Source organism: Eutrema salsugineum, unplaced genomic scaffold, assembly GCF_000478725.1.
Source record: "Eutrema salsugineum unplaced genomic scaffold, Eutsalg1_0 scaffold_1, whole genome shotgun sequence".
In the NCBI taxonomy this organism is placed as follows: Eukaryota; Viridiplantae; Streptophyta; class Magnoliopsida; order Brassicales; family Brassicaceae; genus Eutrema; species Eutrema salsugineum.
Window position 1 is genome coordinate 1,719,011 of NW_006256909.1, and position 17,071 is coordinate 1,736,081.

Consider the following 17,071-nt stretch of genomic DNA (forward strand, 5'->3'; position numbering starts at 1 on the left):
CAACACCAATTCTATTTTCTTTATAAAACAAACAATTTTACAAATTACATTAGCCACTATGTCTCTTTCCCATAATAACTTCGAAAAAAAATCTCCTGAACCTTTTATTCTTTATTCTAGTTTGAAAACTGAATAGATTTTCGAGAGGCTCACGAAATATCAAACATCATTTATTTTGTCATCTTGTAATAATTATAATAATTAACTAACAGTGACACAAGACAACTTGATGGATCGTAGGAGTAAAAAACTGTTAATGAAGACCGTGTCCCTTGGAAGAGAGAAGAGGGCAGAAGAATCTTAGGATGCATCACGCTCTTACGTCTTCTCTTTCAGCATTTTTCTGATCACCGACCCTCTCCATTCAATACATTTATATTTTAAATTCATTTCGTTAAATTAATCATTTAAGTTGAAGACAGTTGAAGACGGTCGTTTGAATTAACAGTCTTCTTTGGGCTTCCAGTTGAATAGTATTTCCCGTATTTTTAGAGTTTACATAGAAATTCTTTGACCCGCAGAAAATATCTCTTGTTATTACGGTTATATTAGAAACCAAAAATATGTTTAACAGCAAATTTGTGGCATAATAGTATTTTAGGATCCTCAGTTATCCACTTTTTTCCAAAACTTCTGCTTATGATCAAAGTAAATTTGCGTTGTCATCAACTTTTTAGCTATAAAAAGTAGAGCCACTCGTTGGGAGTGATGATTTTTTTTGTTGTTGTATTTTTAACGTTTTACTACTATCGATCACGAGAAACTTCATGAAACAATGATATTTTTCAGAAAGAACGATGTATTCATGTTCATATGTGGTGATTAGTCTGCATGCAGTAGTGATCAACTGATCATAGTGATCGGTAACCTACTAAACCAAAAAAAAGTTATGGGTATGCTCTCTTAGACTATCACATTCCAATAAATAAAAGTACAGACGTAAGTAATGGATCGTCGGAAATTAAAAAAAAAACCATTAATAATTTATGAATCTAGCGAGATTGGGGACAAGTTCTATTTAGATCACCGACATCAACACTGATCATATCTATACCATATGCAACCCATATTATCTGTCATATTGCACGAATCCTACAAATAAACAATTAAGAACACGATATAATATTGGTTTTTATCATTCAAAGAAATAGTATAATATGAACCAAAAAAATAATAATAACGTGAACATGTACGGCACATTGGCCGACTTAACATAGACAAAGGCGGCATGGGTTCACGTGAAAGCCGACCTTTCAAAAAAATCTTAAGCTCTTTAAAGATTCAATCCCCAAAACTATAACCAATCTCTTTCCAGTCTTCACCATCTTTTTCTCTCTAATTTCACTATTCTCGTCGTCCCATATAAATACAAAGCCTACACATTTTCACTCTTCAAACATCTCTTACAGAGCAGAAACAGAGTCGCCAGAAAAGTAATCTCCGGCGACACAAAAACACAATAAAAGTTTATAAATTTAGATTCTGGTGACTCTCTGCTCTAATGGGTCCATCTCAAATATCTCTCTTTCTTCTTCTAATTCTTGCTCTTATCTATGGCGTTTCCTCCACCACTTTCACCGTCCTTAATCAGTGCAGCTACACCGTCTGGCCTGGCCTTCTCTCCGGCGCCGGAACCGCTCCTTTACCGACAACCGGATTCCCCCTAAACCCGACCGAGACACGTGTCATCCCAATCCCGGCTGCTTGGTCCGGTCGTATTTGGGGCCGTACGCTCTGCACACAAGACGCAACCACCGGGAAATTCACTTGTGTTACCGGAGATTGCGGTTCCTCCTCCGTCGAATGCTCCGGTTCCGGCGCCGCACCTCCAGCTACGCTCGCCGAATTCACCTTAAACGGAGCCGGTGGTCTCGATTTCTACGACGTCAGTCTCGTCGACGGTTACAACATTCCTATGACAATCGTTCCTCAGGGCGGCAATGATTCCGGTGGAGTCGCCGGGAACTGCACAGTCACCGGCTGCGTCGCGGAGCTCAACGGTCCATGTCCCGCTCAGCTGAAAGTGGCGACGACGGGGACTGAAGGAGTGGCTTGCAAAAGCGCGTGTGAGGCGTTTGGGACGCCGGAGTATTGCTGTAGCGGCGCGTTTGGAACGCCGGACACGTGTAAGCCGAGTGAGTACTCGCTGTTTTTCAAAAACGCGTGTCCGAGAGCTTATAGCTACGCTTATGACGACGGAACAAGTACTTTTACTTGCGCCGGAGCTGATTACGTCATCACTTTCTGTCCTTCTCCTAGCCCAAGGTAACATTTCTTCTATTTTCATTATTTTCTACAAAAATAAAAAAATTACTACTAAAAGTTATGATTGTCTTCAAGTGGAAACACGAATTAGAATATTTGAAAGATCAAATTGGCATTATTTTTTTTTGCAAATTAAAAGGTTTGATTCCGACTTCGGATGATCCCATCAAATGAGTTAAAGAAAAAAAAAAAAGGAAATGTTTGGTTCTGATTCTCTTAGAAGAGGCCCGGTTTCGATTTTTTTGTTCACATTCAAGGTTCAATTATTGTGTTTATGACTGGAGATATGAATAGTTCACCTCTTTTTTGTTGTTGTGAGGTCAAATTACCGAATAAAAATCATGACACAATGCTTTTCAGAATGCACCGTGTTCCTTTGTCAACTTGTGAAATCATAAGACAAGACGACATTTTCATTTTTCACCCGTTGATACTATAATATAAACATAACAAATCTTATTATATAAAATAAATTTAGAATATCTAATATTCTCTGTTGTATCCTTAGATTTTTTCTTTCAAACGTCGGTGTTCTGTGGCCATGTGCGGTCCAACACGGCTCTTTTGTTCATCTGACAATGCTAAATATATGTATATATATATAGGCTTATTGTAATATATATGTATATATATATATATGCTAATTGTGTATGAAAGGGTTATTTTTATAAAGAAAAATTGTTAAACATATATTAAATTGTTTTTCTTGTAATTTGTCTCAGTGTGAAGAGTGCATCGAAGGGAGCAGGACTTCAGCCCGAAGCCGTAAGCTACTCCGCGGCATCTCCAAACGCATCGCCAATTCTCTCTGCCGTGTTTTTGATGGGCGTTTTGGCCGTTGCATCTTGGGTGGTGCAAAGCGTTTGGTGATAGCTTTATGGCGCCGTTTTTCAAGTTTTTAGAACATCATTCCAGATTTTTCAGCTAGAGAAAGAAACAAGCCAAACGACCATCAGAGGAAGACAAACAAAAAAAGGACCACAGAGTGTTTGATTAGTCGAAGAGAAGATTGTTCGAGGTGATCATTTTTGTAACAACTTTGTGGATTCCCAAAGTGATAAGATGATCAATTTAGTTTAAGATTTTATATTAGTTATAATTTAGTTATTAGTTTCTTCCAGTTTTTTTAGACAAATGCTGTCTTTAGCTTTATATAGGAAGCATCTATAACAAGTTTTACTTGGAGGAATTGATTGATTGGTAATGCGTTTTTTTTTTTTAACAAAAAAAATTGACTCATACTTTTTAAACTAGAAAATGTATGTTAAAAGAATAGGTTCGTAATAAGAATCTGTATTCTATTTGTTAGATAAAGAAACAACTGTGTATTGAATTCTTTATTGGATATTTGGATTGGTATGGACGATCTACAGTAAAAACAAACTATCGTGTTTTAAAGAGAAAACAACGCTACATTAAAATAAATTTTGGAGACTCATAAGTTCGACAATTTACGTCGAAAATCTTTAAAAATTGGCGGGTAATCATAGTTTTAGGTATATATTTAATATGAATATAATAAAAAAACACAGAAAAAGCAGAATCAGTTGTAGAGGAAAACAAATTACGACCTTATGATTGAAGACTCTCCTCTCTCTCTCTCTTTCACTCACTCACACGGTCACACCAATTCACTTCTTTCTAGATTCTGTGATTTCTCAATCTTCTTGTCTCCTCCCATGGCTATATTCTGTCTCCATCTCCATCCTTACGCCTCTGTTCTTGGATTTATCATCTCGTTGCTCCATGATGGTGAGCGATTCTGCTTCCTGCAACATTGAATTTCTGTTGAATTAGCAATAGCATGTACCTTTGGTTTCTGCGAAGAATATGGGGAAAAAAAAAAGAGAACCAGAAACAGAGAGGGAACAAGAAATTGAAAAACTTCTAATTTACTCAATAGTGAAGTTAAAGCTTGTAACTTTGAGGGAAAAAGTCAATTGAAATATTTAGATTCGCCTTCTTGTATCAATTCTGATGAGCTACATAAATTCAAGAAATTAAAAGTTCTGAAACCAATGTGCACAAAAAACATGTTTTTCAAAAAAAAGGTTTCATAATGGCTCCAATCATACTGAGAATCGCATTTAGACACATACACACAAACAAAAGATTCTTCTTGATAAAAAGACCGATCAGGGTCCATTCCATTTCAAATGATTCCTGTGTCATCTCTATTGTTTCCCAAACGGTTATTATTAATTAAATCATTCGTGTGAAAAAGTCTATTTTCAACACAAGAAAAAACAGAGAAGACAACTAGAAATCAGATTCAAAAAGCCGGATATAGAATAAAGATTAGGTCGATGTATTTCATCGATGGCAGCACACTTGATCAAGAATCTTATAGCTTTTCTTATTTATATTGTTCTATATCTTCCCTTTAGATTAACGGCTTTGCCTAACTCGTGTGTATTTGTGGTGTGGACCTCTGTTTTTCTAAAAGGGAAGATAAGAGTATCTTACAGAGAGTCAAAAGGTTTCAACTTTCAAGTCCACCCACTGAATATTATATCCATAAAAGCAAACACAGAGAATGTTAAACAAAGCTTGAGAGATTGGGTATACCTGCGTTTACTTATTCGCCGTCCATAGCCGTAAAGGTGAAATAGTCTTGACTAATTATGATTAGTAATTTGAATAAGTAAAGGATAGCAGTGGTTCTTGTCATAGTTAGGCCAAGATTCGTCTCCTTTCACAAGCGTCTCGTGGCACCTCCAAACTTGTGCATCGTAGTTCTCGGTTAAGATGTAATGTAAACCAATGTCTTCAACCTCCTTCAGAAACTTGTCTAAAGAGCCACCTCTCTTAGGACTGAAGAATAATGCCTCAGAGGGTTCGTTGGCTTTAAGCAGCACCTTGATGATACTTGCGAGGTGCTTATGAAATTCCTTGAAAAAGGTACTGTTGAATCAAAACACAAAAGAGTAGTGACAAGGGATGAGAAATCGATATAGCGGAAGACTGAAATAGAGAGCAAGGAATGAGAAAGCTACCAATCGCTCGCAACTATGATGTCAAAAGTGTTGGTTAACTCTGAAAGTTCATGCTGATTCCAGTGCAACTCCATGGCTTTTACACTTGTGTTGCCAAATGCCATGGAGTTTGATTCTATGTTACGCTTAATATCTGGATTTTAAAGGGCATCAATGAATCCAAAAAAAAAAAAAAAACTATTCCGGTCATCTCAAAGCTTCAACCAAAGAAGACAACTCTAATGCAAACAGTGTATATACACAACAAAACAAGAAGGATACAATTGACTACTTGGGGATTTCCATCTGAGATTACCACTTCTGATGCCTCAGTGACAGCTGCGATAACTAAACCGGCTAATCCATACCCAGATCCAAGCTCAATTACTCTTTTATCTCTGCAACATTCCAATGAGGCAAGTACAATGTAAGAGGAAGAGGTTATAAGAAAAGAAACATAGATCAGTCTTAAAACTGAGAATAGAAACCTGAAACGATCTGGATGAGACTTGCAAAAGTATGCTAGAGCTTCTTCTGAGGGCCATTGACCTGGAAGAATGACAGTAGCAAAACTTATGAATTCAGAGAATCACGATCCAAATAACATTTGAGATCCGCAGGCAACTCAATGTGTTTGGTACATAACGATTCAAAGCTTGGTTAAAATATGAAATATGTCATTTAAGTTTCTACTCAGCCAGAATTCGAACCAAATGTGCAAATCTGATCACATAGCAGAGATGGGTTGTCTTCAAACCAACAAAGACAATGAGATCGAGAGCTTACAGACAAGTCCTGTATTATCAATGTTGTATCGATTAGATATCTCAAAGTCATTGAGATCACTGCAATTATCCACTCTTTGTCTGCAGAAATTTATATATAAAAAAAAAAGAGAGCTCTTTTAGAAGTGGGAAGATAAGAATAAGCAGTGACAGTGTTAAATCCGTTGAAATGTGCTTGATAGCGAGATTACTAACGTTAGATAGAGTTTCGGAGAAGCAGGGATGGGAATTGTGTAGCAAACGCGTGCTTCCCGAGAATTTCCCGATGCCGGAGAAGAATCCACCACCTGACACGGAATCAAGTTGAATCCTTGAGTTGGTTTCCTTGAAATCCGCTTGATCCCAGATTGAGATTGAGAATCTGAGGAAAATTGAGAGATGATATATTAGCTATAAGGTGTGAAGTCGAGGAAGAAGAAGAAGAAGAAGAAAAGGGGAATTTCCACCAGATCTACGGAGAAGCGCTTGGCGAAGAATTCGCCATCTAAGCGAGGAAGAAGAAGAAGAAGAAGAAGAAGAAGAAGAAGTGGGATTCATGGAAGAAGTCCTCCGCTCAGCAAACAAGCGACGACTGTTTCCCTTCGGAATCCGCTAACGAGGAGAGAGTCTTTTACACAAATTTGCGATGTTTTTTAGTTTTCCGGCGAAATTAATTTTGCTTTGTTAGCATTTTTTTTTACATCAAGTAGTGTAACATTTTCTAAAACAGATTTTCAGGATCCATAATCAATCAGTACACAGGTTATGATCAGTACACATGTTAATAATATCGCAATTTGATGACTTTTTGTGAATTAATATTCAAATTGACAGGGTTTAATTGAGCCGGACCGAATTGAACCCGACCGATTAAGCCAACCACAACATCTTCAAACAAAACCATGCTCTAATTTCGGATACAAAAGGTTTCGGATAGAAAGTCTTATAGGGACAATTGTTTGCAAAATGTGTCCTAAATTTACAATTTTCCCATAAATTATTGTACGCTAACTTCAATAATTAATTTTATAAGTTGAAAACTAAGCATTTTATATTCTTTTGCAACTGAAATATAGGAGAACATATGAATTTAATTAATCGATGATGCAGGCGAAGGAGTTGGAGCATTGGTTTTGCATTTACAGGTTCCACTATCGCATATGCAATTGTAAAAGCTACAATGCTTACACGCAATATAGTTTAAACAGTCCATATTCACTCTGCATGTGAATGCTGCATCGTTCGTCTTGGGTTCCTCCGCAGAATCTGAATCTTCCAAAAGCAAACAAAAAAAATGAAATCGTGTAAAGAACCAACATACCAAAAATTGTGTGAAAAAAGTGTAGTGAGACTGAGTACCAGCTGTTGCAGTGATGACAAGAACGACCAAGAACACAGCAATGGTTACACTAAGATTGTTCATTTTTGTCTCTTGAGCTTTGAAATTGATTCTTTCTAATGAACTTGAACGAAAAGATGTGAGTGATTTGTAGGTATATGAATTATGATGGTGTGAAGGAAGTCGATAGAGACACAGGTATATATATAGGAGCAATATAAGATCTAAATTGGCTACTTAGGGGGCGATTATTAATTTTTCTTTTTCTTTTACGCATACATGTTAAAACACTGTGTTTAATTATTGCTCATTAATGTAAAAAAAAAAAGTATTGCTCATTAATATCTTTTACATAGATTAAGAAATTATTTAAAATTATCAATCTGGTCTTATTTAATATATTACTAATTAAACTGTATTGACCTAAATATAAAATTGATTAATTTTGACTAAATGATAATTTAAAAATTTATTCTATTGCTCACTCATTGGTGAAAAACATTACTCTGTCATGAATCTTCTACTTTAATTTTTAATTACTACATATATCATCATTAAATTATAACCGGATTTACAAATTAAATTGCTAAGTACTATATATATCCTATTTGTTAAAGGCCATACTATGTATTAACTAATTTGCCAGTTTTATGGTTCAAGACACACTAGCTCAAAAGATAAAACCTTTACATGTCAAAAGAAAATTGTCAAGTGATGAAAGGTATTAGACATCTTTTCGAAACTAATCTTACTTACTTTGTATAAATTTTCTTCTAGTAGTTATTTTTTACAGCTATTACTTTTTGATAAAATGAAAACGTCTACATTTATACACTCGTCAAAATGATGATTTGGATATTGATAATGAGATAATTTTGTGGATAAGCGCGGGAAAATGTCCCTAGAATAGTTAAAGTTTTAAACCGGCCGGGTTTAGTCAAAGTACGCGCTGTTTAAAGTTTAAACACGCAACCCCCACGTCTTCTTGCTGCAGACAGCAAATTACTTAATAGCTAATCCAAAAAATACTTGCGCTAATCTTTTTCACTTTTTTTTTTTTTTTTGGGCCCAAATCTTTTCACATTCATATAAATAACCCAACAATTCATTTTCAATTCCCTTCGTCTTCCTCCTCTCTAATTTCCGGCGAGAATGGAATCCTCTGCAAGACCCAAGCTTTACCCGATCGTCGACACTTCAACCACCAATGCTCCTCTCCCAAGTTCCTCCTCTTCTTCTTCTTCTACTACTAATAATCTATATCCTTCCCTCGATGTTAATGATCTCGTCAACAATATCTTCCCGGAGCAATCCTCTGTCTCAGCCTCGGCTCCTCCCGTGGCGACGGAGGAAGTGATTCTGACAGTAAAAGGCGCGATTCTCCACCTCATCGACAAATCATACAGCGTGGAGCTCGCTGTCGGCGATCTCGAGATCATCCGTCTTGTTCAGGGCGAAATCACCGTCGCCGTGTTCGCTCGCGTCGCCGATGAGATCCAGTGGCCGTTGACCAGAGACGAACCCGCCGTGAAAGTCGACGAGTCGCATTACTTCTTCTCGCTCCGACCCGTGAAAGAATCCGGGTCGGAAGAGAACAACGATATGTTGAATTACGGGTTAACAATCGCTTCCAAAGGGCAAGAGCAGTTGCTCGAGAAGCTGGACATGATCTTGTCGGATTACAGCAGTTTCACGGCGGAGAAACACAAGGAGGAGGATGTTAATAACGTGTTGGATTTGACGGCGGCGAAGGAGACGTCGCCGGAGGAGCTGAAGGGAAAGAGGAAGAAGATGGTGGAGAAGCAATGTACGGCGTATTGGACGACACTGGCTCCGAATGTTGAGGATTACAGTGGAGTTGCTGCGAAACTGATCGCTGCAGGTTCTGGACAGTTGATCAAAGGGATCTTATGGTGTGGAGATTTGACAATGGATCGGCTCATGTGGGGAAATGATTTCATGAAGAAGAACTTGTCCAAAGCAGAGAAAGAGAGAGAAGTTGGCCCTAAAACTCTGAAACGTCTCAAGAGGTATGTATAAGAAATCTTGAGATTGTGTTTTCTCTTTATCAACTCAGTAAATTTGAAACATTTTCTGTATATTTTATAACAGAGTGAAGAAGATGACGAAAATGACAGAGAAAGTGGCGAATGGTGTGCTCTCTGGTGTTATAAAAGTTTCTGGATTCTTCTCGAGTTCAGTGGTGAATAGCACAGCTGGGAAGAAACTCTTTGGTCTTCTTCCTGGAGAAATGGTTCTTGCAACACTTGATGGATTCAGTAAGTTGCTTAGTTCTTGTTTATGCGTATTGGAGCTTCCTTCTTCTGATAGATAACATTTTAATTGTTCTCTTTTTGTTTGACAGACAAGGTTTGTGATGCTGTTGAAGTAGCTGGAAGAAACGTTATGAAAACATCTTCCACTGTCACTACTGAAATCGTCGACCACAAGTAAGTAACAGAAGCGGATGTGTTCATGCCAAAACAAATATTGGTTGGTCTCAGTCTTATGCTGTTTGGATAATAATGTTTTGATGTTATTTGATTTGCAGGTATGGAGCAAAGACAGCACAAGCGACAAATGAAGGGCTTGGAGCAGCAGGGCATGCTATTGGAACGGCGTGGACGGTTTTCAAGATCAGACAAGCTCTCAACCCCAAGAGTGCGATAAAGCCATCATCACTGGCTAAAACCGCAATCAAAACGGCAGCTAAAGAAAAAAAGAAGGGGGAAAAAGTTCTTTTAACTAGGAAAGAAGCTTTCAAGTTATGAGATTTATGCAAACATGGATAGAATTTTAGATATGATTTGATTAATAACCGCAAAATATCATAAAGTGAGAATTATGATGTTCTTTTTTTGGCTTGGTTTCTTCTAAATAGGAAGAAAGCTTTCTCTCTAATGCAATTTGTATTGCTTGTTCTTCAGTCTCATTGCCTTGGCACAGAAGCTATGAATAGACAGTAATAGTTAAAAAGATTAGTATTTGTTGTTGTTGGTGCTAATGTTTTGCTCCCTCAAGAATCATGAGATTTATACAAACATGAATAGAATTTTAGATATGGTTTGATTGGTAACCGCAAAATATTATAAAGGGAGAATTATGATGTTCTTTTTTTGGCTTGGTTTTTATCTGGAGCAGAAAAGGAACAAATTGAGTCATGAATTTCAGATATAGACTAGTGACTTTCATTTCTTGGTGAATAATGTGTTCTCTTGGCGACAAAAAAAAAAAGTGTTCTCTTTGTCACATGCTCTGCCGTTTTTATGCTCACGTCGTTTTTAGAGTAAGCAAAACAGTACGGTGTTTTTATTTATCAATTTGATATTTCAGTTCAGCCCCACAAGTTGAGAGAAATAAAAATTCTATATAACAACAACAGAGTTCGAACCTGCGAGCTCCCTCTTATAAATTCAAAGCTCTGACCAACATAGCAAAAAGTAGGTTGCTGTCTTCAACATAAGATCAGAGAGCTGGAACGCGAAACAGAGGAACCCGCTTTTTCACCATGAAAGATGACTACGAGGTGCGACTTCTGATGTCTCAATTCGGGTTTGATCGGATTTTTTTTTTTATATTCTGGGGTTTCTTGAGTATTTTCAAAATCAGATAATCAGGGATCAGAATTTGGGATTCGTTTTTCCAGAAAATATAGGTACCTAATTTGGGATTCGCTTTTACTGAAAGTTCAGATTATTAAGGATTCGCTTCCAAAGCAACGTCTTTTAATCTGCGCCATGAAGTTCAAGATGTTGATTCATAGTTTTCAGTATTCAAACTATGATTTAGACTGTTTTATCATCTGTACAGACAGTGTTAATGGAATTGGGGAAAATGTTTCTAAAAATCCAAGCTTTAGGATCATCTTCTATTCTTAAACCGGAATCAGGACATTGTGTCGCATCTTTGTTCTTTCTTTCTGATGCTTGACCAAAGTTTGGGACTTGTTGCTTATTGTCTTTTTTTTTTTTTAAGTTGAGCTTATGATGTCTTAATAGGCTGATGAGAAGAAGCAAGCTGCTGCTGATGTATTGTTTAGTTATTCCAAGTTTGCAATGGCCTGCATCGGAAATCAGACTCGTCCTAGTGACATGAGATTGCATTTGATGAAGGTAGTTAATTGAATTCGATTGTTTCAGCCATTTTGGGTTTGCGTCTTGTGATTTGAGTATGAACGTTTCAAAGTTAATATAGAGTTTAAAATTTATAGGAGATATCGGGACTGCCAACTTCTCTGAAAAGAAGAGAAGCTTCTAGAGCAGCAACTTCGCCTGATCCACTCGGAGAATCATCGAGCTCTGGCACCGCCAGGCTAGATAAAGTGGATAGTTTCAGGGTACTTTAATGTCAGTTTTCAATATCTCAGCCTAAGTATCTGTCGCCGAGAAACCTATTTATCAAAATTTGAACGGTTGATTTTAGCCCATGATAGTGTTACGATGTATTCCCACTGTGTGACTCTGAGAAATCAAAATTTGAACGGTTGATTTGTATGTTTTTCTTCCATTTCTTGAACATATTGTCTGTCTTCTTATGGTCTAGTTTCTACGTTATTCCCAAGCACAGAAGATGGTTTCTTGAGTCCAGAATGTTTGTTAGGGAAATTATGAATCATTGACAATCGAATCCTGAAGCTTAAAAGTAACAAGGCATGAATCTTTCTATTTATTGCATTCATTCAATTAACATTAGTAAATCTATCTCTTAACCCTTTTCGTATCCTCCTCATTTTTTGCCTCCTCCTCTGGTTGCTTCGTAGCATATGGTAAAGATCACAACAGCTGCAGCAACAGCGATTCCAAGCGTCTGCTGCGTCACTGCTGAAGGAATTTTTCTCGGCGGATTAAATCCTAGTTCTGAGAGTTTCTTGTGTGAATTTGCATAGTCTTTGAAGAACACATTTTCTTCCTGTCATACACATCGTTATCACCTTTTTTTTACTGATTAAGCCAGAGAATTCCTAGATTTTTTATAATTGTCCCGAAATCAAAATTAATATACCTTTGCATACAACTCAACATAGGGGTGGAACTTGGAATCACCAAGTAGAGCCTTGTCGGTTTTCAGTTGTAGCAATCCTGGCGTCTCCCCTTTCAGGAGCTCTCTGAAACATCAATCAGAAACCAATGTAATTAAGTTTCAGGACTCTTTCCCTAGCTTTGTGATGATTTTGTTGTTGGCTTACACGAAATATGAGTTATCAAACTTGAGAGGATCTTGTGTCCAAGCACCTTCAAAGTCTGATCTATCCTTATGTGCACGTCCCTATATACAAAAGCATCAACCACGTTGGTGTCAACTAAAAGACGTTTAGAGACGATATCTTCAGAAGAGTTAGTTAGTTACCAAAGTGTGGCCTCCAGAGAGAGCTACAATGTCTCTATCCGATAAACCCATGCGAGAGAAGAGAGTTCTTAGATGTGAGGCACCTGCAGTAATCCAAAAGAATGGTTTAATCAGTTTGTGAAATAGGATTCCATTGCATTGCACAGGAGCTACAAGCTGCGGGAGGAACCTTGATTTGGATCAGGAAGTTCTCCTTCGTCTGGGGAATCAGCATCCTGCAATCATTTTCCCAATGATTATAAGATTCTCTCTTTTTTTCTAGAAACACACTTAGCAAATACTATGGTTCTAACGCGCGATAAAAGGCAAGTACCTTACGGCCTGGAGAAAATTGGATTGCAGGGCCACCGGTAACCTCCACTGCAACAACTCCAGCGAGCTGAAATGAAAACAAAGAATCTCTGTCAACGAGGAAGAAAGGTTTGTATGAGTTAAATGGCTTAGAAATACCATAGATATATCAATGTTAACCTGATAAAGGTCTGCATAAGAGACTCGCGGATGCTTAGCCTTTACTTCCTCTGAAACCAGAAACCAAAAATTCAAACATCAAAGGAAACAGCAAGCAACCAAAGATTGTCCTGAACAATAGATAAAAAGCATCAAAAGAAACTAACCGCAGAAGGCGACAGCTTTCTCCAAACCATTGTTGTGCGAGCGGTTTAGCTCGTCCTTGAACCTAATAGAACCATTGGGGCCTCCGGTTTTCTTCTTGGCATCATAAGTTCCTGCATCATGCCATCTACACGCGGACAAGAATTTTTGCATTTGGAAACGTTAAGACAAGAAAGAAAGAAAAATAGAGAGTGATTCTGAATCTTACGCAAGACGGAGCATTATAGGAGCACAGTTTCTAGAAGAGATAAGAGCTCGAAGGTCACGACGAGTCTTCTCTATCTCTTTGAGGTACTCTGCATCAACGTTCACTGCCATTGCCGGACTTTCAAAGAGCAAGCAAAAATAACTCAAAAACGATATATGAATATGATTTGAATAGGAGAATGACTCTGGACGGTGAATAGAACTGAGCAATCTTATATATAAACTTTAAGCAGGGTGTGTCCATGGGACAAGTATGTTTTGTCATCTGGAGAAAGCAAAGTACATATACTTTTTTTAATCTATGATCCCTTTTGCTAATCTTCGCATATATTCAAGTTTTCATTTATGCAAGTATATCTTCACATGTTTGTATGTATTATACTATTTGGTGTACATGTATTTGTTTGTGATTTTCTCATTTTCTGCAAGTAGTCTGCCTTAACTTATAATATACATATTCAACGTTCAACCTTTTATCTTCTCATGTAAACGGAGTCAAAGATTACATGTAGTTATTTTTGAGACAACCAATCAATATATTGGAAATGCTTAGGTACATATATAACGAAGGGAAAAAACCATAAAAGTACCTGATGTTAATAACATTTGCTAAAAAAATACCCAAATTATTTATGCTCTTTAAAAAATACCTAAATTTTTTATGAGTTCCAATTTAATATCCAAATATTCAAAAAGTAAAAGTTTGACACCTTCCATTTCACAGAGGTTAACAGAGCTAACAGAATCGGTAACTGTGTTAATTTTTTATAAAATGTAAAAATTAATCTTTGCAAATTTACGTTTTTATCCTCAAAAATCTTCAAAATCAATTTGGGGAAGAACAAACCCTAATTTTCCCCTTATATCGACATTCATCTTCTCTTATTGATTTAAGGGAAATCTCAAAGCTCTAGTGTTGAATATTCTTCTGCGAAACACATATGCTTTTGCGTATTCCTTCTCTTTTGTTACTGTTGCGAGTTCTAAGATGAACGAAAAGGAAGAGTTTTATAACTCGCTGAATCGATTTCAATGAAAGCTAGTTTCAAAGAGAAAGGAAACTCAGATTCGGGGCTCGTCAATGTATATGGCTTACATCTCATGGTACCTAAAATTAAAAAGAGGAGATGAATGTCGATGAAGGAGGAGGGAAAATTAGGGATTGTTCTTCTCCTTAGAAGATTTTAAGGATAAAAAATGTAATTTTAGAATGATTAATTAGCACATGTTAATAAAATTAACGCAGTGGATCGATTCCGTTTACTCTGTTAACGTCTGTGAAATCGAGGGTGTCAAACTTTTACATTTTGAATGTTTGGATATTAAATCAATACTTATTACTAATCTAGGTATTTTTTAGGGAGCATAAATAGTTTAAGTTTTTTTATAGCAAATGTTGTTAACATCAGGTATTTTTAAAGTTTTTTCCCTATAACGAAATAACAGAAAAGGTTAATTTACTAATCGAACAGAAAAACAAACAGAAGAATAACGAGCGAAAGTAAAAAAAAAATGGTAAAAAAGTGAAAAGTCGGAAGCAAAACAATCGGGAGGTTCATGGCGGAGATTATTCCATTAGCGAACGCTTCAATGGCAATTATTTCCGGCCATCATTTTCTACCTCTCTCTTTCTCTCTCTAGCTTCTCTCGATCCAATTCATCGTCCTCACGTTTTGTTTTCACAAACATTCATCTTCCTCGATCACCTCTCACATTTTTTTTTCTGATTTCCTTTTTTAGTAAGGTTTCCACATTTACAATTTCTAGGGTTTTGGTTGTGCCGGAGATGGTAATTTGAAAGGTAATGGTGGAGGATTCAGAGGAATTGGCTTCGTATTGTGGGGTTTTCTGGGTTCCTCAGGTGTAGATCTGAGGTTGATTTTCTCTTCTTTCTTTCTTTCTTTTTTTTTGTTGGTATTGTGTCTGGGTAATTGTGGAGTCGATGAGCGCTTCAAGGTTTATAAAGTGCGTCACCGTTGGTGACGGAGCTGTCGGCAAAACATGTTTGCTGATTTCTTACACCAGCAACACCTTTCCCACGGTAATTGTGATTGGTTTGATTCTGTTTTTTTGTCTGATTCAAAAAAAAATCTGGCTTTTTGGGCGATCTATGTTAATGATGTGAATATTCCATGGAACAGGATTATGTGCCGACTGTGTTCGATAACTTTAGTGCAAATGTGGTTGTTAACGGGAGCACGGTGAATCTTGGATTGTGGGATACTGCAGGTAAAATGACGCAAAACTCATCAACCTTGCGGAGAGCTTAGTGCAAAGGTCTGAATTTTTTATTTGATTTTGATTACAGGGCAGGAGGACTATAACAGATTAAGACCTTTGAGTTACCGTGGTGCTGATGTTTTCATCCTAGCCTTCTCTCTCATTAGTAAGGCTAGTTATGAGAATGTTTCCAAGAAGGTGAGTTTTCATCTTGCTGTTCGCCACTTTCTAAATTTGAACAAGGGACTTTCCAAGTCTTTTTTTTTTTTGGTGTTGTAAAATTTGGTGCTTGCGCTTCTGTTTTACAGTGGATCCCAGAGTTGAAGCACTATGCTCCTGGTGTCCCAATTGTCCTTGTTGGTACCAAACTAGGTAAGTTACCCTCGCATTTGCTTGGTTCTCTTTCAAATTTGTACATTTTCAAGATGGGTCCATTAGCTGAAACCGAGGCTAGTTTTCAGAGTATATATAACATTGGTCAACAGGATTCTTCTTGTATATTGCATTTCTTGTGATAAGCAACCATATGCTATAACCTTCTTGTGATGACCTTTTAAAACTTTTAGTAACCTATGGTTCGACTATAGATTCCTCTTATTTTCTGCATCTGGCTGAATCTTTGGTGTCTGCAACTTGATTCGTGGATTTTTTAACCTTGGTTTGTGTCAGATCTTCGGGATGACAAACAGATTTTTATCGACCATCCTGGTGCTGTCCCTATTACCACTGCTCAGGTAAGAATACTTCATTTCCTCGGTGCAATTCTCTCAGTTTTGAAAAAAAAAAAAAATGTTAAATCATTTGCCCGCTCTGCATTAAAGGGAGAGGAGCTCAAGAAGCTAATTGGAGCGCCTGCTTACATCGAGTGCAGTTCAAAATCACAAGAGGTAAAGAGAAAACACGTCTTACGAATCAAATTTTGAATGTTGCCTTTCATCTTTTTGATGAAAACTATGTGGTTAAACTGCAGAACGTGAAGGGAGTCTTCGATGCAGCGATCAGAGTAGTCCTTCAACCTCCAAAGCAGAAGAAAAAGAAGAGCAAAGCACAAAAGGCCTGCTCCATTTTGTAATAGCTTTCATGGAGGCCAAGAAGCTCTTTGAAATGTCGATGACAGGGTCGCTAAGAAAATATTGCGTTTTCATTTTTTTGTCTTTTGTTTTCCGTATTCATTGTGATTGCTCTCTCTCTCGTAGTTCCTTTAAAAACGAATTGTGGGTTTCATTTAGCTAATATTGCAGTTGGAGTGTCTCTCTTCCATTCTAAATGTATGTACAACATGATGATATGTAATCCCAATTCTCATGAAAAATTCCATCTTGTAGAAAAAATTTCAATTT

General features: G+C 37.1%; 6 protein-coding genes across 6 annotated transcripts; 4 read left to right on the forward strand and 2 right to left on the reverse strand.

The window, feature by feature from the left end:
* The first annotated feature begins 1,275 nt into the window (after positions 1-1,275).
* Positions 1,276-3,467, forward strand: LOC18028408 (thaumatin-like protein 1). Its single transcript, XM_006411969.2, has 2 exons — positions 1,276-2,265; positions 2,988-3,467. Exons 1-2 carry the CDS (start codon positions 1,502-1,504, stop codon positions 3,133-3,135), a joined length of 912 nt encoding a protein of 303 aa, XP_006412032.1. The 5' UTR covers positions 1,276-1,501; the 3' UTR covers positions 3,136-3,467.
* Positions 3,468-3,697: 230 nt separating this feature from the next.
* Positions 3,698-6,662, reverse strand: LOC18028410 (calmodulin-lysine N-methyltransferase). The gene is made up of 8 exons (XM_006411971.2): positions 6,472-6,662; positions 6,221-6,386; positions 6,027-6,106; positions 5,729-5,789; positions 5,523-5,638; positions 5,262-5,394; positions 4,834-5,169; positions 3,698-4,034 (listed from the first exon to the last, which is right to left on the reverse strand). Exons 1-7 carry the CDS (start codon positions 6,560-6,562, stop codon positions 4,884-4,886), a joined length of 933 nt encoding a protein of 310 aa, XP_006412034.1. The 5' UTR covers positions 6,563-6,662; the 3' UTR covers positions 3,698-4,034; positions 4,834-4,883.
* A 1,831-nt stretch (positions 6,663-8,493) lies between these two features.
* LOC18028412 (senescence/dehydration-associated protein At4g35985, chloroplastic) lies at positions 8,494-10,314 on the forward strand. Its single transcript, XM_006411973.2, has 4 exons — positions 8,494-9,373; positions 9,456-9,622; positions 9,709-9,793; positions 9,895-10,314. Exons 1-4 carry the CDS (start codon positions 8,496-8,498, stop codon positions 10,112-10,114), a joined length of 1,350 nt encoding a protein of 449 aa, XP_006412036.2. The 5' UTR covers positions 8,494-8,495; the 3' UTR covers positions 10,115-10,314.
* A 430-nt stretch (positions 10,315-10,744) lies between these two features.
* LOC18028413 lies at positions 10,745-11,915 on the forward strand. Its single transcript, XM_006411974.2, has 3 exons — positions 10,745-10,869; positions 11,342-11,455; positions 11,554-11,915. The coding sequence occupies exons 1-3, from the start codon at positions 10,852-10,854 to the stop codon at positions 11,686-11,688; spliced, it is 267 nt and encodes an 88-aa protein (XP_006412037.1). The 5' UTR covers positions 10,745-10,851; the 3' UTR covers positions 11,689-11,915.
* Positions 11,916-11,982: 67 nt separating this feature from the next.
* LOC18028414 (L-ascorbate peroxidase 5, peroxisomal) lies at positions 11,983-13,692 on the reverse strand. The gene is made up of 9 exons (XM_006411975.2): positions 13,513-13,692; positions 13,307-13,431; positions 13,161-13,210; positions 13,003-13,068; positions 12,859-12,904; positions 12,690-12,772; positions 12,529-12,608; positions 12,345-12,447; positions 11,983-12,251 (listed from the first exon to the last, which is right to left on the reverse strand). The coding sequence occupies exons 1-9, from the start codon at positions 13,620-13,622 to the stop codon at positions 12,069-12,071; spliced, it is 846 nt and encodes a 281-aa protein (XP_006412038.1). The 5' UTR covers positions 13,623-13,692; the 3' UTR covers positions 11,983-12,068.
* Positions 13,693-15,062: 1,370 nt separating this feature from the next.
* Positions 15,063-17,043, forward strand: LOC18028415 (rac-like GTP-binding protein ARAC1). The gene is made up of 7 exons (XM_006411976.2): positions 15,063-15,552; positions 15,653-15,740; positions 15,820-15,929; positions 16,040-16,103; positions 16,401-16,465; positions 16,553-16,618; positions 16,702-17,043. The coding sequence occupies exons 1-7, from the start codon at positions 15,454-15,456 to the stop codon at positions 16,801-16,803; spliced, it is 594 nt and encodes a 197-aa protein (XP_006412039.1). The 5' UTR covers positions 15,063-15,453; the 3' UTR covers positions 16,804-17,043.
* The last annotated feature ends 28 nt before the right edge of the window (positions 17,044-17,071 follow it).